This window comes from Triturus cristatus, chromosome 3_2 (assembly GCF_964204655.1).
Source record: "Triturus cristatus chromosome 3_2, aTriCri1.1, whole genome shotgun sequence".
Classification (NCBI taxonomy): Eukaryota; Metazoa; Chordata; class Amphibia; order Caudata; family Salamandridae; genus Triturus; species Triturus cristatus.
In genome coordinates, this window is record NC_140584.1 from 307,479,359 (window position 1) to 307,496,891 (window position 17,533).

Here is a 17,533-nt window from a genome sequence, read left to right on the forward strand (position 1 = left end):
CACAGAGGGAGCCCCAGCACCATTCTTCTTTGATCCACTCAGGTGGGAGCGGCTCATTTCAGTTCTCCTGCCAGGCCAAGAGCAAAGTTGTACTTTCTGCCAGGGAGAGTACGGGCAGTGTATTTTTGCACTCTCCTGAGCAGAAAACAGAGTCCCGGGTGATGGGTTACCAGGGACACTGCCTAGCTGGCTACGGAGAATGGGGCCCCTGGGGCTGCTCTACGACATGCAGAGGGAGCTGCACGCCCCTCTCTTCTAAGGATAAAAATAGTCCCAGGGGATGGGATCCCCGGGGCCTCATAGGCTGCGGGAAGTGGCCCCACACCCCCTTCCCTCCCCATTAAAATTTCACCTGGAGAGTGTGTAAGAAAGTGGCTCTGTATATGCTGCACCAAAGTAAGGTTCAGTGTGCACAGAGTCCCCAGTCCCCAGAGGTTTAGCAGAAGCTAAAGTTAGATATAACCTTACTCTCTAAAGTGGTAGCTTGGTCGAGCTGTAAGGCAGTATCAGAGGACAGTGTAAAGCATTTGTTGTACACACTCAGTCAGCAAATGATCTCACACACTCGAACTGAACTCTAGGCCAATTGTTTTGTATATAAAAATATATAGTTGTTTTATTTTAGAACCAACAATAGGTATCAAAATACTTTCTCAGAATAAGATGCTCTAGTTGAATACTTTCAAATAGCAATAGACTTTAAAATGCAATAGTTACAGTTGTTGCAATAGGCAACACAATTCAAACACAATTATAACATCGAGCTCAATGAGAGTTTTTAAGCAAATGCAATTTCAATTACTTTGCGTATGATTTTCTTACTCAGGGTTGGATCCTGGATTCAGCCCTGGTGCATTTCCTGTAAGCAGTTGAAAGAAATTGTTTTTGTTACACAGGCGATTTTTAAGGAATATTTGTATGTTTAAAAAAATCGACAGAAGAATTTCTAGCAAAAACCAGGCAATGTTATCCTATGGAGGAAAATCAAGTTATCGGTAAGCGCAGGTGTAATTACTTTTCAGGGTCAGTGCGGGGCACCAAGATCCAGCACTGGGCTCTCTCCTGATAACAGGTGAGTAATTTGGTTTTCGTTGATTGGGCAATTTTTAGTGAATATTTTAAAGTTTCAAAACTCGACACAAGAATTTCCAAGTGAAACCAGTCAATGTTACCCTATGGAAAAAATGTAGGTTGTCGGCTTTCAGGTAAGTACTCGACTGGCAGAGTTCAGATCTGGGCATAGACTCGGGGGGTCTCCCAGGGTCAGGTAGGTACAGTTGGTACACCCTCAGCGGCACAGGGGCACCCGGGTGCAGAGTGAGTTTAGGCCCAATGTTAGCCTATGGCAGGCAGGGGGCCCTTGATTGGTGGCTGCTAGCAGGCAGGCCACGCGGCTGTGGGAGCTGGGCTCCTGGTCACTTACACAGGGCAAGTGGGGCAGTAGAATAGGATAGATGTTGCACTCCCAGGGGCACTCGGCAGCTGAGTGCAGGGTGCTTTTGAGCCGTCGGGCGCTTAATGTATTTCAATGGAGAAGATACCAGATGAACAAAGGCTGCAAGGTCAGGGACGGAGATTCTTCAGGTGCGACCACCACTTCGAGAGGTAAGTTGGGAAGCTGTAGGTTAGGTAGGCACCCAGGAGTTGGGCACAGGGGGACGCCGGGTACAGGGGGTGCCTTTTGGCATCGGGAAATCTGGTCGCGGTTGGAGGAGTCCCTGGTTCTGAGGCTGCAGGCGTCATCAGGAGCGTTGAGGAGGGTCCTTGGGTGCTGGATTCTGGGTCACAGTCGCCTGGGGGGGGACGGACGTCCTCGTGGTCTTTATCCACTCAGGCACAGGCCGGGCTCGGCGGGTGCAGAGTGTGCAGAAGTCGCGGTTCCTGGCTGGCACCAGGGGTTTGTTGCTGGCTTTGAGCAGAACCACTGCTTATGGGAGTCCCAGTCTTTTAGAGTCACAAGGCAGTCAGGTCCTCCGGGGTTTTCGAGGTTGCTGACCAATGGAGACGCTGGGATTTAGCAGGAGCAGGTTCGAGGGTCGGCAGGCCTGTAGGGCTGAGGCCAAGTCAGTCTGTTCCGTCCTCTTGTTAGCAGCTACACGACAGGTCTTCTTTCTTCCTGCTCATCTTGCTTGTTTCGGATTCGGGATCTGAGGAGGGAAGGTTCAGGGTGCCCATAAATACTGAATTTAGGGGCGTTACAGGTAGGTAGAGGTCAGAGACCAATGGGTCACTTCCCAGGGGTGGGTACACCCCCTAGCCTGCCACTCTCCAGTGGTAGGGGGGCAGGTGTCTAGTCCTGATTGGGTAGGGCTCCCCATCCTCAAGATGGCGAGAGCCCAGAGTTGTGCTTCACCTCGCCACCCCCACCTGATGGGTGGGGTTGGCAGAGGCTGGCACACACCCTTTCCTCACTTAGGTTTCCCCGCCGATCTTCCCACCAGGGTGGGGGTCAGAACCAGTGGGGGCCAGTTGCGGACTACAGCAAGTGGCCTGGAGAAGCTCACAAAGGCGGCATGCCTTTGAAGCTTCCCCTGCCCATCCTGGGGGAGGAGACCTAGCACCTCACCCAGGATGTGCATTGTTGCAGACCCACGAGAGCGGATGGCTCTCTACCCAGGGGTCCAGCAACATGTCTGCTGGGTGGCAGCCTAAGCAGATTCTCAGGCAGGACGTGGATTGTGGGTTAGGTTCAGGGGGCATCTCTAAGTTGCCCTCTGTCGTGCATCTTACATTAAATTCCACACTGGCATCAGTGTGGGTTTAATGTGCTGAGACGTTTGATACCAAACTTCTCAGTCTTCAGTAGAGCCATCATGGTGCTGTGGAGTTTGTGATGACGACCTCCCAGCACCATATACTCTTAATGGCAGCACTGCACTTAGTGCCCAGGAATGGACCTGGGTACTGTAGGGGGTACAGGGCTCATGCACCTGTACCCTCACCACTGGCATAGTGCACCCAGCTAGAGGGGTGACTGAGGTATGCCAGGGCAGTGCGTTTGTGGGCATGGCACAGAGGGATGTGTGCCATGACGACTCGGTTTTGTTCTGCACCAAGACACTCAGCCTGCAAAGGCAGTGAGTGTGTGTCAGGGTACAGGGCCTCTAAGGGTTACACAATAAGTGCTGCAGCCCTTAGGGGCCTTCTCTGGTCACAGTGCCCTGGGTACCTATGGTACCATTTACCAGGGGCTGACATATGGCCAGCGAAGCCAATTGGGTTTAGGCTTCAATGCAATTTTAGGGAAGGAACACAGGCCCTGGGCACCTGATTGGCAGGAGCCCAGGGCACACTCAGTCAGAGTACATCAGCAATTCAGCAAAAAGTGGGGGCATACCATGCAAGAAAGATGGCACTTTCTCACAGAGTGAGAGTGTGTGAGAGAAAGTGAGTGTGTGAGAGAGCGAGTGTGTGTGTGTGTGAAGTGTGTGTGTGTGAGAGAGCGAGTGTGTGAGAGAGAGTGTGTGTGTGTGAGAGAGTGAGTGTGTGAGAGAGTGAGTGTGTGAGAGAGTGAGCGTGTGAGAGAGTGAGTGTGTGAGAGAGTGTGTGTGTGTGAGTGAGTGTGTGTGTGAGAGAGTGAGTGTGTGTGTGAGAGAGTGAGTGTGTGTGTGAGAGAGTGAGTGTGTGTGTGAGAGAGTGAGTGTGTGTGAGAGAGTGAGTGAGTGAGTGTGAGAGAGAGTGAGTGAGTGTGTGAGAGAGAGTGAGTGTGTGTGTGTGTGAAAGAGAGTGAGTGTGTGAGAGAGAGTGAGTGTGAGAGAGTGAGTGTGTGAGAGAGTGAGTGTGTGAGAGAGTGAGTGTGTGTGAGAGAGTGTGTGTGTGAGAGAGTGAGTGTGTGAGAGAGTGTGTGTGAGAGAGTGAGAGTGTGTGTGAGAGAGTGAGAGTGTGAGAGAGTGAGAGTGAGTGAGAGTGTGAGAGAGAGTGAGAGTGTGTGAGAGAGAGAGTGAGTGTGTGTGTGAGAGAGTGTGTGTGAGAGAGAGTGTGTGAGAGAGAGAGTGAGAGTGTGTGTGTGAGAGTGAGAGTGTGATAGAGAGTGGGTGAGAGAGAGTGAGTGGGTGAGAGAGAGTGAGTGAGTGAGAGAGAGTGAGTGAGAGAGTGAGTGAGAGGGTGAGAGAGTGAGAGAGTGGTTGAGTGGGTGAGTGGGTGAGTGAGTGAGTGAGTGAGTGAGTGTGAGTGTGAGTGAGAGAGATACGTTATGGAGCAAGTAACCAGCAAAGTGCAAGGTGCATATTAATCCACAAAACAGACCTACGTGTTTCAGCCGTAGCCTTTTACTGGATAGATATATATCTTCAGATTATTGTTTCTCTTGGCGACATGCAATTCTTTAGACTTCATCTGTGTGTTGCTCCCTCCTTTGTTTGCATGTCTCTCCCCTTCATTTCCAGGAAAGGTCATCTTAAAGTTGCAAACCTACATCCAGAAGTAAGTAAAAATTGTGTTTTACAGCACAAATCTTTTCTGGATTCACATGCTGTGCACTGATTTTGTAGTGTTCTTGCCTTAGGGAAACTGGTGAGAAATGTATTAGTACATACAAACCGGTGTTTTAGCACTTTTATTCTGCTTAAGCTGCTTTGCAGAGTTGAATTTCTATACAAAGTAATGTTTTGTGAAAGTGTGTCAGGACGACTAGGTAGCTGCCATACAAATGTTGTTCATGCAGACATTTGCCAGAAAGGCTAGGGATGCTACATTCTTTCTTGTTGGGTGTTCCCTTGGTGTCTCCTTGCAACTCATGCCTTCTAGTAGCATGTCTGAATGATTTGTATTATCCATCATGCAACGGTTGCCTTGGATACTGGCATCCCCTTTACCATTGGTGCAAAAGAAACAAAACGGTTTTCCTTTTCCTACATGCTTTGCTTCCTGGAGGTAGTACATGACCACTTTCCGGACACCTACAGTGTGCAAGGCTGTTTCGGCATGTCTTTGGTTATTGTAAGAACGCTGGTAGCTTTATGGTATGATTTATATGAAAATGTGACGCTGCCTTAGAATAAATTGTAGATTTGTTCTCATGACCATTTGGTGGTTATCTAAGTTAGTATGGTTCTTGAGTGGCGAGTGCCTATAGCTCGCTAACTCTACGTAGTCTTATAATGGCTACTAGAAAGGCTGCTTGTTTTTTGAGTTATAAAGTTTAGCTCCGCCTTGTCCAAAATGTAGCACTTTGAATTGGCAATGTGGATCATTCACTGTCAATTCTGTGAAATTAATGGGGTTGTGGAAATATTCATCCTCCAAATTTGTGGACATACAGAACTTTTCACTGTTGATAGACTAAAGGATATCCAATAAAAATTTTGAAGCTCTGCAGTGCTACATATAGTTTAGTGATTTTGTTATCTATTCAATGGGGGTACTTCAGCAAGAGCTTTAGAATTTCCATCTGTAAGGCTACAAGATGAATATGGTATTCCTCCTTTTGTGATCTTAGGAAAACTTGGAAGTGAATTCTATTGTGTATCCTCACTGGATAATACTCAAAACTCAAATCTGAGGTAGGACATCAGGTGTCTCTGCCTTCGTTCTTGCCACCCTACTGCCTGGAATAAAGGTATTCTGCTATACAGGAAGAGATGGTCTCTGGACAGTAGCTGTGTTTTTAAGGATGAAAATTCCCATAGTAACTAGTAGGAACCTCTTCAAGTATAGGGTTGGCATCTGAACAAGTGGAAACTCAGTCGACGTTTTAGAGCGGCAAGGGCTTTCTCAGTGTCTGCCTTATTGTTTGAAGGGCGTCACAAAATGTTTACTGAATAGATGCTGCCATCTAATTGCATACTGAACTCTGAGGTTTTCCTAAGCCATTCACATTGTCACAGCACCGTCCCTATAGCCTTCTGGCAGAAATTGATATTGAATGCATGAAGTGCAGTGCCAGAGTGTCGAGGACAAGAATTCACCTTCCTGGCGGATGGATTATTCTTGTTCCCTGAAGTCTCTAGAAGCTTGTAGCAGCCTATGGTTCTGGGAGAGAATGAAGCTAGCACTGGTGAACTTGATGAAAGCAAAAGGTACTACTGTCTTTGCCCTATATTTTGAGACATGGGCCTTAACGATTTTGGGGTACAAAATTGGGTAATGCTGGATTTCGTACCGCCTGTGAGCAGTGGTGTAGATAATGGAGTTAGTCTTCCCTTTATGCCCAAGAGGAGTCTGGAGCCTTGGACCTGTTGTCTAGGCATGTTACTGCTGTAGTCCCAGTTGCAGGATTTTGCATGCAAAACAGACGACCTTCCCAGAGATGATGCGGAACTCATATGGGTCTACAGCTCATCTGCATATATTTTTGAAATCAAAGAGAAAGGAGATTTTCTCGGTCATGTGACCTGGTAAGCTAAGCTTTTTGAGAGGTTTGATTAATTAGGTCATGAAACCTGGGGATCTCATTTGAAAGTCTTGCTGTAGGGGCTGGGTCAGGCATGGGTCTGAAGTAGGCCATTATAATCCTGGGTAGTGTCCTAAGTTCCATCCCTCGGCATGACAGTCATGATCACCATTGCATTGCCTTGCCTACATCCATATAAAAATCAGTAGCATGATGCAAGTTACTGAGGAACAACCAGAGGTGATGGGAACACGGGGGTGGGGCTGAACTCGGTATGTGGTTCCTGTTGCAAATGAGATTCGGAAAGAAGACTGTATTCTGTTGAAGAAGCTAGGGGTACAGAAGTTAAAGGATGTTTAAGCACTGGCGGTGAAGGTGGGACTGAAGATGTAGAATGCAATAATTCTGGAGGTGGAGATAACATGTTGCAGAGCTTTTGTACCATATGCTTCAAAATTGTACAGGAAATCAACAGACACTTGAACCAAAATTGGTTGGCCTGGATATTACCTGCAGTAGGTTTTATCTTCATCATTGGAGTCCCCTGGCACAAGGTGTGTTTCCAGCTGTTGACCAATTGCATGAGAGTGATACTGGTTATACTCATTAACTGAGACAACTAGTCAAGAGTTCTCACTTCAAATATACTACCATCATCACTAAATTATCAGTTGTCCTGAGAGAAGGAATCATCAAATATCCTTGGTAGCAGTTTTGGTGTAATGCACTCAGGAAACAGTTATGACAGATACGACATTTGCCAACACCGAACTGTACAGCAGACTGGAAAAAGCAGTAATTCGCTGTGTGTTCTTCAGTTGTGCAGTCAAAGTGATAGTTTTCAAACGTTGTGGAAAGACTAGCAAACTTCAGACAATGACATATGGATGTTGATAGAGGGGGTGCCGTTAACAGCTTGGAGGCAGAAGCTAAGGCTTTGGAGGTAGTCAATAGTAGATGCATGGTTATGGTCTCTGCAGAAGTTGCAACTGAGGACGAGGACCCAAGTGTCACGCTGGCCAAGTAGAGTCCATAGGCCTGGAAATCTTAGGCTTCTCTCCAAGAATCTGCCACCAGAACCAGATGTCTGCATCTCAGGAAAAGTTGCAGAAGGTTCCGAGATGTGAGGAACACTTCACAGATTCAGCACCAGAAAAATCAGCTTGCTGGGCTTGAAGAAGTCTATTGCTCTGGTCATTGAGGGTTCTTTGAGCTTAAGGCCCGACAGACATCACAGTTAAACAAAATGGGCAGATTTTCAAAGGTAACAAATGCATTCTTTATGAGGAACTCCATGTTTATCGTTTTGGCACCACATGAAGTACATGACCTGAAGAGAGATCCTACAGATGTGTCAGTCATCAAGGACTTTCGGGATTTACCACCCAGGTATAAAAGTGGCAGAATTTGCTTACCTTTGGAAGCCTGGGGTGCAAAAGGCCCTAGAGAAAAGACTAACTATCAGACTGAAGTAAACTAATAAGATTTCAGAAGAAAAAGCAGATCGACAAGAGTTCACTGTAGTCCGCTTAACAAGCAGCAGAAAATCTGGCCGTTGGTGTCACTGGAAAGTTGGAACTCAGAGTATCTGTACATCATTGACCAGAGTTTGAGTCCCACAATGAGGTAGACTACATATGGTCTATGACACTTTCATCTGTATTTGTGCGTGAATATATACACACAGTGCAATTTTACACTTACTGAGTGTTTCCAGCCTGACTGTGAATATTCAAGCATTTGACTATGAAAGCTCCTGGGCTAGCGAATGAACTTTATGCATTACACAATAAAATCTTTTTGTCCCATTTGAGTAACACAGAATAAATGATAACAAGACAAGTCTAGCAGATGTGCTCACAAAATACACAAAAAGATTCTGGAGTTCAGTCTTTAGACAAAGATAAAATCCACTTCAGGAGTAGGTACATACAAAGATTGGAAGGAATTGGTGGGACAAAGACTTTTGCAACCGGCTCAAGCAATAAGTAGGGACTGGGAATTGTCACCACCAAAATAATAGAGGACATCATCATCTCAAAGAGAATACATTTTAGTTCCTCTTTTTGAAAAGGAGGCTAAAATTATTACAATTCAAACGAGAAACCCTTTCAGAGAGAAAAAGGGAATCAGGGGGTGGGGGGGGAACACAGGGAGCTAATTTAGGAGGTCCAGAAGCCCATGCTCCTAGTTATCAATACAAAAGATAATCAAAAGGGCTTGTGTTCCTTGGGGAGAACGAACAGTGAGAACGGCACAAAATATCAGTTAGAAAGTGTGCCTGTACTGGGGTGATGGGCGTGGACAGTCAAAAAGACTGTTCATGTTGCGCTCGCACATCCCCTAGAGGATTTCCTACTTCATTATCGGGCGTTAAACCTCGTTGGGCTGGCGCTGCAATGCCAAACGGGCCCCACTTTTGCGAAGATCTTTTTGAGGTTGGCGTATGGGTGAATACAAATGAGGGGGGTATTTCTAAAGTGGGGTGTTGTGTGTAAGGTTAAAACTAGTGAGGGGATTTTCTAGTACAACACTTTATTGGTAAGAATACCCTGCAAGGGATAAAAAAAAAAAAAAGAAGCCTATTCAAGGTTGTGGCTGCCCCAGGTTTTTAAGGAAACCAGGTAGTCAATCAAGTGTGAATACAGGTAAGGGAACTGCACTTCCTGTCTAGAGAGTGTGGCCTATTGGTGGTCACCCATAAGAAAGATTGTTTCTATCGACATGGTTTGCGCCTATAATGGTCTTAAGGATCCGGGGTGCTTCATCAGGACAAAAAAACATTAAAATATATAGTGGATACACTACCCTACACTAAGCGGTGCCAATTCGTGCTACCTACTGTGTGTGTATCATGTTGATCCAAATCCGATCTAAAGTTCTGTGAATAGCTGTGCCATCGGGGGACACGGAGGCGCCGCGTAGTAAGCGTGCTTTGGTTTAGTTTGGTGTCCCAGGCGGCAACACCTATCCTCCTCTGAGTCCCCGGAAGAACCCATCAATTTTGTAACCGTTCCGACTAAAACTTTATTGTTATACACCAACATTAGTGCAGCAGGCTAGTCTTTAAAGTTGAGGTAATTCTAGAATACTAGTGCACTGCATGAGGATTGGCGACAATGTCAAAATCAGCGTAAGAGTGTCACCAAGGTAACAGAACTCCTGTGGGAATCAATGCTGAAACTAGCTCTGACAAATAAGAGGCCAAGGAAAATGATGTTCAAACTTTAATACCAAACCCAATAGCCTTAGAATGGATAGACAGATTCCTGTGAGGCTGGAGGCAGAAAGTTGTCCCTTCTTACTAGGCATGTGGCTGAAGGGGAACTGGCTTTGTTTTTATAGGTTTGCTCCCCTGAGTCTTTGAAAGACCACGGAGGAAACAAAAATGAAAATACAAAATCACGAAAGCTACAACCTCAAACAGTGGGATGCTGATAAGAGATGATGTATGCACAAGCCCCCATTAATTAAAAAAAATAATTAAAAAAACAGGACTAACCAGAGCCTAGTTTAACTCTAAGACCAAAAATCGCACTTTATGAAAACAGCACTTTAAACCCCCCGATTTGAAGGAAGGTAGACCCAATGAGAAGAGTCCACTTTTCTGTGTTAAAGCCAAGGCAATGTTAGAAATATTTAGGATCTATATTTCCCAAAGGAAACAAAGTAAAAACCTAGTGACAAAATATTAAAAGAAGTTTAAAAAAACAAAGAGGCTGTTAGGGTAGCCTAGACTTCCGACTGCAGTAAAAAAAAGTTCATGAAATGATAGAAAAGAACAGCAAATGGAGAAAAAAAATATTGAGATGTCAAAAACAAAAAATGCTTGATTGGATGGCTCAAAAATGGTTGGCGCCTGAAAAGGACAGCAACATGCTTCCCAGTAAGAATCATGCACAGATAACATACAATTTAATACTGTTTGAAACAGATAGGACATCTGAGCCCAAAACAACAACGGAGAGCATTATGATGCAGTTTAACTAAACAGAAGATAAAGGGTACTGCTCTTCCTGGCATATCCCAAATAGTATTGTTACTTACTTGTAATCCTAGTCCTCAAAGTTAATCACCATTATAGTCAAAACTATGTTATAAAAACACAGATCATGGTTTGGTAGGCCCAGAGCCCACTGAACAATAGGAAGAGCTGCCACTATACCAATACTTAGAAATGTTTCTATTACGGATATACATAAGGTCTGTACATATTTTCACAAGGCCTTTACACAGATTCCAGAGCAGATTCCCAAGTGGGTAAATCTACTCTACAGAGTGCTTACCCTCTGCCTGTGCCTTTGTTATGGGTGGGCCTGCTATTCTAGTAACTGCTTATGATTAATAATTAGGATCCCCAGGCTAAGGAATAGGTACTTGCCAATCCCTTGAGAAACGGTAAGGGGAATTATCCTCCGCTCTACCACATTTGTCCAGCTCTGCAAAAAAAAAAAAACTGGCACAACTGCCACCTGCAGTGCATGATAGGAAAATTGTTTTTTTTTTCTAAATAAGTGATTTTATATATATATATATATTCACTTAAAAAACCATAGGTTTCACACATGTTATAGTTAGCTGTACATTTCACTCGTAAAAAACCAATGAAATTCCACGTTATAGTTAGATCAGGTAACTATAACTTGCGCGCCCACAATAAACTGCTGATGACGTCACATATTACATCACTCATGACATGGTCAGTGACATCACTCATGACATCAATGATGACATCTGAAATTACATTGTGGATTGCGGTCGCGCAAGTTATAGTTACCTGATCTAACTATAACGTGGAATTTCATTGGTTTTTTACGAGTGAAATGTACAGCTAACTATAACGTGTGAAACCTATGGTTTTTTAAGTGAATTTGCAAGGTTTTGTAAATGATAATTCCTAACTATAACGTGTGTGAAACCTATGGTTTTTTCAGTGAATTTGTACGGTTTTTTAAATGCTAAGTTATGTATTTATTTTTTATTCTGGTTTTTCACTGTGCGCACACCCTGCGCACACGGTGCGCTTCGCGCACCGAGCGCCCACGTTGCGCAGTCCATGCCGTGCGCGCCTCGCCTTTTTTATGGACAGTAACATTTGGTTGTTTCTGCCTTGTGGGTCCTTTAATTTATTTAATAAATGTGATTGTTACTTCTTTATTTATTTTTTTATTTTTTTTTTCCCGTGCGCGTACGGTAAGCTTACCGTACGCGCACTCCGCGATTTTTTTTAAAAATTATTAAATGTATTTTTCGTACTTTTGGGTCCTTCTTGGATCCCCTGACAAACACTAGGGGGTCTGCAACTCTCTTCGTTGCCCCCTTTTCACGTTCCCCACCTTTGTTTCTCAGTGCGAGAGACAGAAAATGGCGGCCGACACTTCCTGATTTCGACCGATTCGAATGTTTACAGTCATGTAACCACCAATCAGAATTGAGCTCGCGCACGGCACCGTACGCGTACGGTAAGCGCACGGAGCGCGCTTACAGATATATATATTGATTTAAATGCTATTTTCTCAGGACCTACTGAACAGATTTACACCAGACCTACAAAAGGCACATCCTTGACCTGAGGACTACCTCTCTGCCAAATTTCAAGTAATTCTGTTCAGCCGTTCGGGCTGTAGCTCGGAATAAAGGTCCTATGGGAAAATGCATGGGGAAAACGCGTTTTGGGACCCCCCTTTTTTCTCAGCCCCCGCTTGACGAATCCCCCCCGAGGCTTTCAGGGTAGGAGCGGAGCGTAGCGCCCCATTAGTTTTGAAAATTTCGCGAGGATTCGTCGACCGGCGCTAAAGTTATTCCAAATAGAATGTTGCGGATTTCCTATGGAAACACGGTCCTAACTATAACTATCTACTGGCGACCGCCAGTAGATAATATATACACATACATACATATATATACATATATATTCACTTAAAAAACCATAGGTTTCACACATGTTATAGTTAGCTGGACATTTCACTTGTGAAAAATCATTGAAATTCCCCCGTTATAGTTAGTGCAGGCAACTATAACTCACGCGACCGCAATCCTCTGCTGATGACGTCAGATATTACATCACTGTATTTAGACACTTATTTACCCATGTCTTCTTCCATTAATTTTTAGCTATACATATATTAGAAATATTTTTTTTTCAGAAAGACACATGTCATCAGTGATGTAATATCTGACGTCATCAGCAGAGGATTGCGGTCGCGTGAGTTATAGTTGCCTGCACTAACTATAACGGGGGAATTTCTATGGTTTTTCACGAGTGAAATGTCCAGCTAACTATAACATGTGTGAAACCTATGGTTTTTTCAGTGAATTTGCAAGGTATTTTAAATGCTAATTCCTAACTATAACGTGTGTGAAACCTATGGTTTTTTCAGTGAATTTGTACGTTTTTTTAAATGCTAAGTTATGTATTTTTTTTAAATTTTTTTTAAGGTTTTTCACCGTGCGCGTACCGAACCGAATTTTTCCGTTTCTACCGTACGCGCACGCTACGCGCACTCCGCGATTGTTCGAAACAAAATTAAAAGATATTTTGGCCCTTGGGGGTCCTTCTGGGACCCCCTGACAAAGGCTAGGGGGTCAGGAATTGTCCACCCTGCCCCCTTTTCACGTTCTCCACCTTTGTTTTTCACCCCCTCAGACTGCGAGAGACAAAATGGCGGCCGACACTTCCTGGTTTCGACCGATTCGAATGTTTACTAAGATCTTACAACCAATCAGAATCGCGCTCGCGCACGGCAGCGTGCGCGTACGGTAAGTTTTACCGTATGCCCACGGTGTGCGCTTATAGATATATATACGCTTTTAAATGCTATTTTCTCAGGAAATACTGAACAGGTTTACACCAGACCTGCAAAAGGCACATCCCTGACCCGAGGACTACCTCTCTGCCAAATTTCAAGTAATTCTGTTCAGCCGTTCGGGCTGTAGCTTGGACTAAAGGTCCTAAGGAAAAATGCATGGGGAAAACGCGTTTTGGGACCCCCCCCCTTTTTCTCAGCCCCCGCTTGACGAATCCCCCCCCGAGACTTTCAGGGAAGGAGCGGAGCGCCCCACCTATTTTGAAAATTTCGCGAGGATTCGTCAATCGGCGCCAAAGTTATTCCAAATAGAATGTTGCGGATTTCCTATGGAAACACGATCCTAACTATAACTATCTACTGGCGGTCGCCAGTAGATAATATACATACATATACATACACATATACATACATACATATATATACATACACACATTTTTTTTAAAGTGCTCTGGGATACCGCACTTGGACGTGACAAATCAGTACTTATTGCGAAGATCCATTGGAGGAGAATATATCTCATGTGACTTGCATATAATATTGATAATCTATTTAGACCATACAATAAAAATAGATAACCTAAATACAAATGTACATTACAAACCAGATACCAATTTGACACTTAAATTGTTACACAGCTAGGAAGTACTTGCTTTACGAGTCTTGAGGGTAATAGGCTAAATAAGAAATGCCCAGATTGGAACAGGTGCCCTGCAGATCACTGCGCCTGGCACTCAAACCAGTGATGAGTCACCAGACAACTCATGAGAAGACACAGATCCGCTAATAGCATATAGGTCTTGGATAATCAGAAGCTGAGAATATTTGCCAAGAGGAAAAGAAGAGTGGGTAATTCTGTAAGGCATTATGCCTAACTGTGTTAACTCATTCCTAATTCTGTAATCTTAAATAAACTATTAACCACAGGTAAAAATTGAGCAATACACAATTATTCTGCCCTCAAAAGCCTACGTGAAGGTGAGCAGTGCACCAGTCTATAGACTGTGTTGAATACAGTAGTACAACCTATTTGAGGATGACCACAATATTAGACATGAATCACAGGAGACACAGACCTTGACGGCATACTCCATATTAGTTGTCTTGTGAATACATCGCTTGCAAACAGAGAAGGAGCCAGTGCCAATGTTCTCTTTCACTGTGTACACATCTGTGAATTGGAGGTTTTTGCTGGGCACCTGCTGTGAATAGGAGAGAAAAAGAAGTGTGAATATACTGTATATGCATAACGTTTTACAAGTAGTACACCACTATAAACAAGCTGTTCTCAACCTGTGGTCCTTAGACGCCTGGGGGTCCGCAATACCTACTCAGGAGGTCAGGGACTGTTAAGTCAGTGAAATAGTAATAGCAGATTGATAAAGTATCTCTACATAAAACACAAAATGTAAAACTGAAAAAAATGTATATGCTCGGAATATGAAGGAATTTGAAATTTGAGGCTAAAAAGTACATTGATGTTCTTAGCCTAATTTGTGAGAGCAGAACAGTTACAGCAAACAGATTACGATATGGAATGATGTCCGCAACTGAAGCACTGGTATGTACCAACAAACAGAGCATGCACTAGCAATAAAAAAAGTCAAAGCGCTATGCTAGAGCCTAGAATATTGCCTTTTCTTTTAGTTATGAAGCCAAATTCTGAAACGCTCCAATCTTCATATTCCTTTTTTGAATTTCTCTGTTTTACCTGTTAATTAAATATTTTGTACATTTTGTATTTGTCTGATATATACTGAAACCCAGGGTTTCAGCTATCTTATTTTCAGAACTCAGCTGAATTAAAACAGTCTCAGGAATGGAAAGGAGGGGGGCTGCATGTGAATCTATGAAAGATGCCAAAGCTGAAGAAATGTAGGTACAGATAAGTAACTTTTTCAGCTTTGGATCGTCCATAGTTTCAGTCTTAAATTATTATAAAACAGTTTTTACACATGAATGCATGAGATGGGGCGTGGCCTGCAGCCGATGGGAACGGACGCGAGCTGAGGAACTCCGACTGCCACTCCCTTTGCAATTAATTATCCTGTACCCCAGACACAGCTGGGGGCGCGTATTTCAAGGCCGGGGGACACCGGATGCTCAGAGTGAGCAGGGATGAGCTCCGTAGTGCCTGAAACGACACTAAATGTGATGAAATAGGAGCTGGAAAGATAGGTGGCAACAGCGTCAAGATTGCGCCCGCCGCAAGAAACATCGCGTACCTGCCACGGACCGCCGATGGAGTCCGGCAGCTAGGCGGGCGAGACTCGGCGAGAGCGGCGACAAAATGGCATCCGCACCATAGAGAAACTCGAATGGGGGCCATGGTGCGGAGACTAGCTTCGGCGTCAGGGCATACCCGGCCTAAGCAAGGAGCCTGGAGCGCTGCGAGTACTTGAGGGAGACTGGGGAGCGCAGCGACAACTGTGGAGTGCCTGAGCTGCCCAAGAGAAATCCCCTACGCGCTACAGCCGAAAGCCCCCTGGGAGAGCAATATGGAGGACGCCCCGCGCAGGAACAGACCCAGCGTAGCTGGAACAGGCCGACAAAGAGGGAACGGAGCTTGCTGGGGAAGATCACTACCAACCCAGAGGGAGTGCTGGTCTTTAAAGTGGCACGGAGGAGACCGGGAGCGCGAGGCGCCCAGTGTGTCAAGGTCTAGCCCTTAATGGGTGTGACAGGTCTCTACCAGCGAGACAGAACAAGAAGCACGATAGGATTGACACCATAGAGTGGCATATATGACCACTGCGCAATGAGTTCCCTGACCTAAGCCATAACAACGGCAAGACCTGGAGTCGTGTAGGCACCCAGTCCACAATCAGAGCCAATAAACAACGGCAGGGGAAATAACTGCACAGTGAAAGGGGTGCTTGCTGGGAGAGAGGGCAGCGGCTGCATGCCCAAGAAGGATCCAAATACAGGAACCTGTAGTGGAATATGCCACCCCCAGAAAGTAGATTGCGATCCCTTGCGGTGCTGCTAATGTATTGAGCAATAGCATCTCAGGAGGCGTGACAGCTTGGGAAAGGGAGCATCCTCCAGTCACCCAAGAAGAAAACGTACCCTGAGCAGATCGAGGAAGGTGCGTGTTGTGGAGCTTTGCTGAGTCCCTCCCGCTGACAGACACTCCTAAGAAGCGGCAACCCTGACCACGAGCTGCGTACTAAAGTGGGCCCTAGGGAGTGGATAACTTACTGGAGAGATCACTGAGGCCACGAAGGAGCTGACGGCCTGAGACGATCTGAATTACGCCAAGACCGGCAAGCAGCCGCAATAGAGCAGACCACCCTTCTGGGTTCCAGAACCAACCGAGCGCAGAGGAGAAGATCCAGTGCTTGCTCAGGAAAATGGGGAGAACCCAGAAGAAACTAGCATTTAGTGTCCTCGGTGTAGATGCCCCCGGAGCCCAGACTAACGATGAGGAGAAGGAGGAGGTGGTGCTGGAAGCAAGTAAAGACTCTACTCCCAGGAAACCAAAGTTGACGGACATCATGCAATCACTGATCACAGCCTCCAGAGAGGCTCTGGAGGGGAAAATTAATGCGATTAGGCACGGATCTGAGCCTCTTAAAGGATGACCATCGGAAGTTCAAAGAAAGGGTGCTAACCAATGAGAAGGAACTGGGGGGCCTCCCAGCGCAGATGTCCGAGATGCAGAAGACGCTCTCAGAACTAGAAACGAAAGTCAAAGTGCTGGAAGTTCGGGCTGAAGACAGCGAAGGACTATCCCGAAGAAACAATATTCGACTGATCGGAGTGCGCGAAAAAGCTGAGGGCGCGAGTATGGTTTGATTTATGGAAGATTGGCTGCGTGCAGAAGTAGCTCCAGAAGGGTTGTCCTCCTTCTATGCTCTGGATAGAGCCCATAGAGTTCCAGCACAACGGCCCAGGCCCGGGGTCCCGCCTAGACGGATAGTGGCACACCTGTTACATTCCAGGGATAGAGACCATATTCTACAGCAGGCCCGCCAAAAGCGAGGATTAAAATTGACAATAGTGCAGTTATGATCTTTCCGGACTTTACCAGGGAAGTCCAGCGCAATAGAGCATCCTTCTTGGCTGTTAAAAAGAAGCTTCGTCAGTTACAATAACTGTACGCAATGCTCTTTCCTGCGCGTCTCAGAGTAGCATACCCTGCGGGGCCGCGATTCTTCAACACACCCCAAGAGGCCTGGGATTGGCTGGACATGCGACTACTTCCTGAGCGGCATTACTCTCCATCGGTCCCAAAAGTCCCTGCAGCAATAAGTCAGGGCCCAGAGCCCCATCTTCCAGGGAGCTTAGTCTTGAGCGGAGGAGAGTGTTGCAGGAGGTAGCAGGACATATCCACAACAGCTTCAGCCCTACATCTAGTAAAAGTGGAATGGATGCAGAACAATCAGAAGGTTTG

General features: G+C 45.5%; 1 protein-coding gene across 3 annotated transcripts in view; it reads right to left on the reverse strand.

Annotated features, from left to right (window-relative positions):
• Nucleotides 1-17,533, reverse strand: part of RPS6KA1 (ribosomal protein S6 kinase A1) — an 860,823-nt gene that overhangs the window by 173,737 nt on the left and 669,553 nt on the right. For all 3 annotated transcript variants that reach the window (XM_085647731.1, XM_085647732.1, XM_085647733.1), the window contains one exon: nucleotides 14,214-14,339. In XM_085647731.1, coding sequence (XP_085503857.1) covers nucleotides 14,214-14,339 — 126 coding nt within the window. The remainder of the gene's footprint in view (nucleotides 1-14,213; nucleotides 14,340-17,533) is intronic.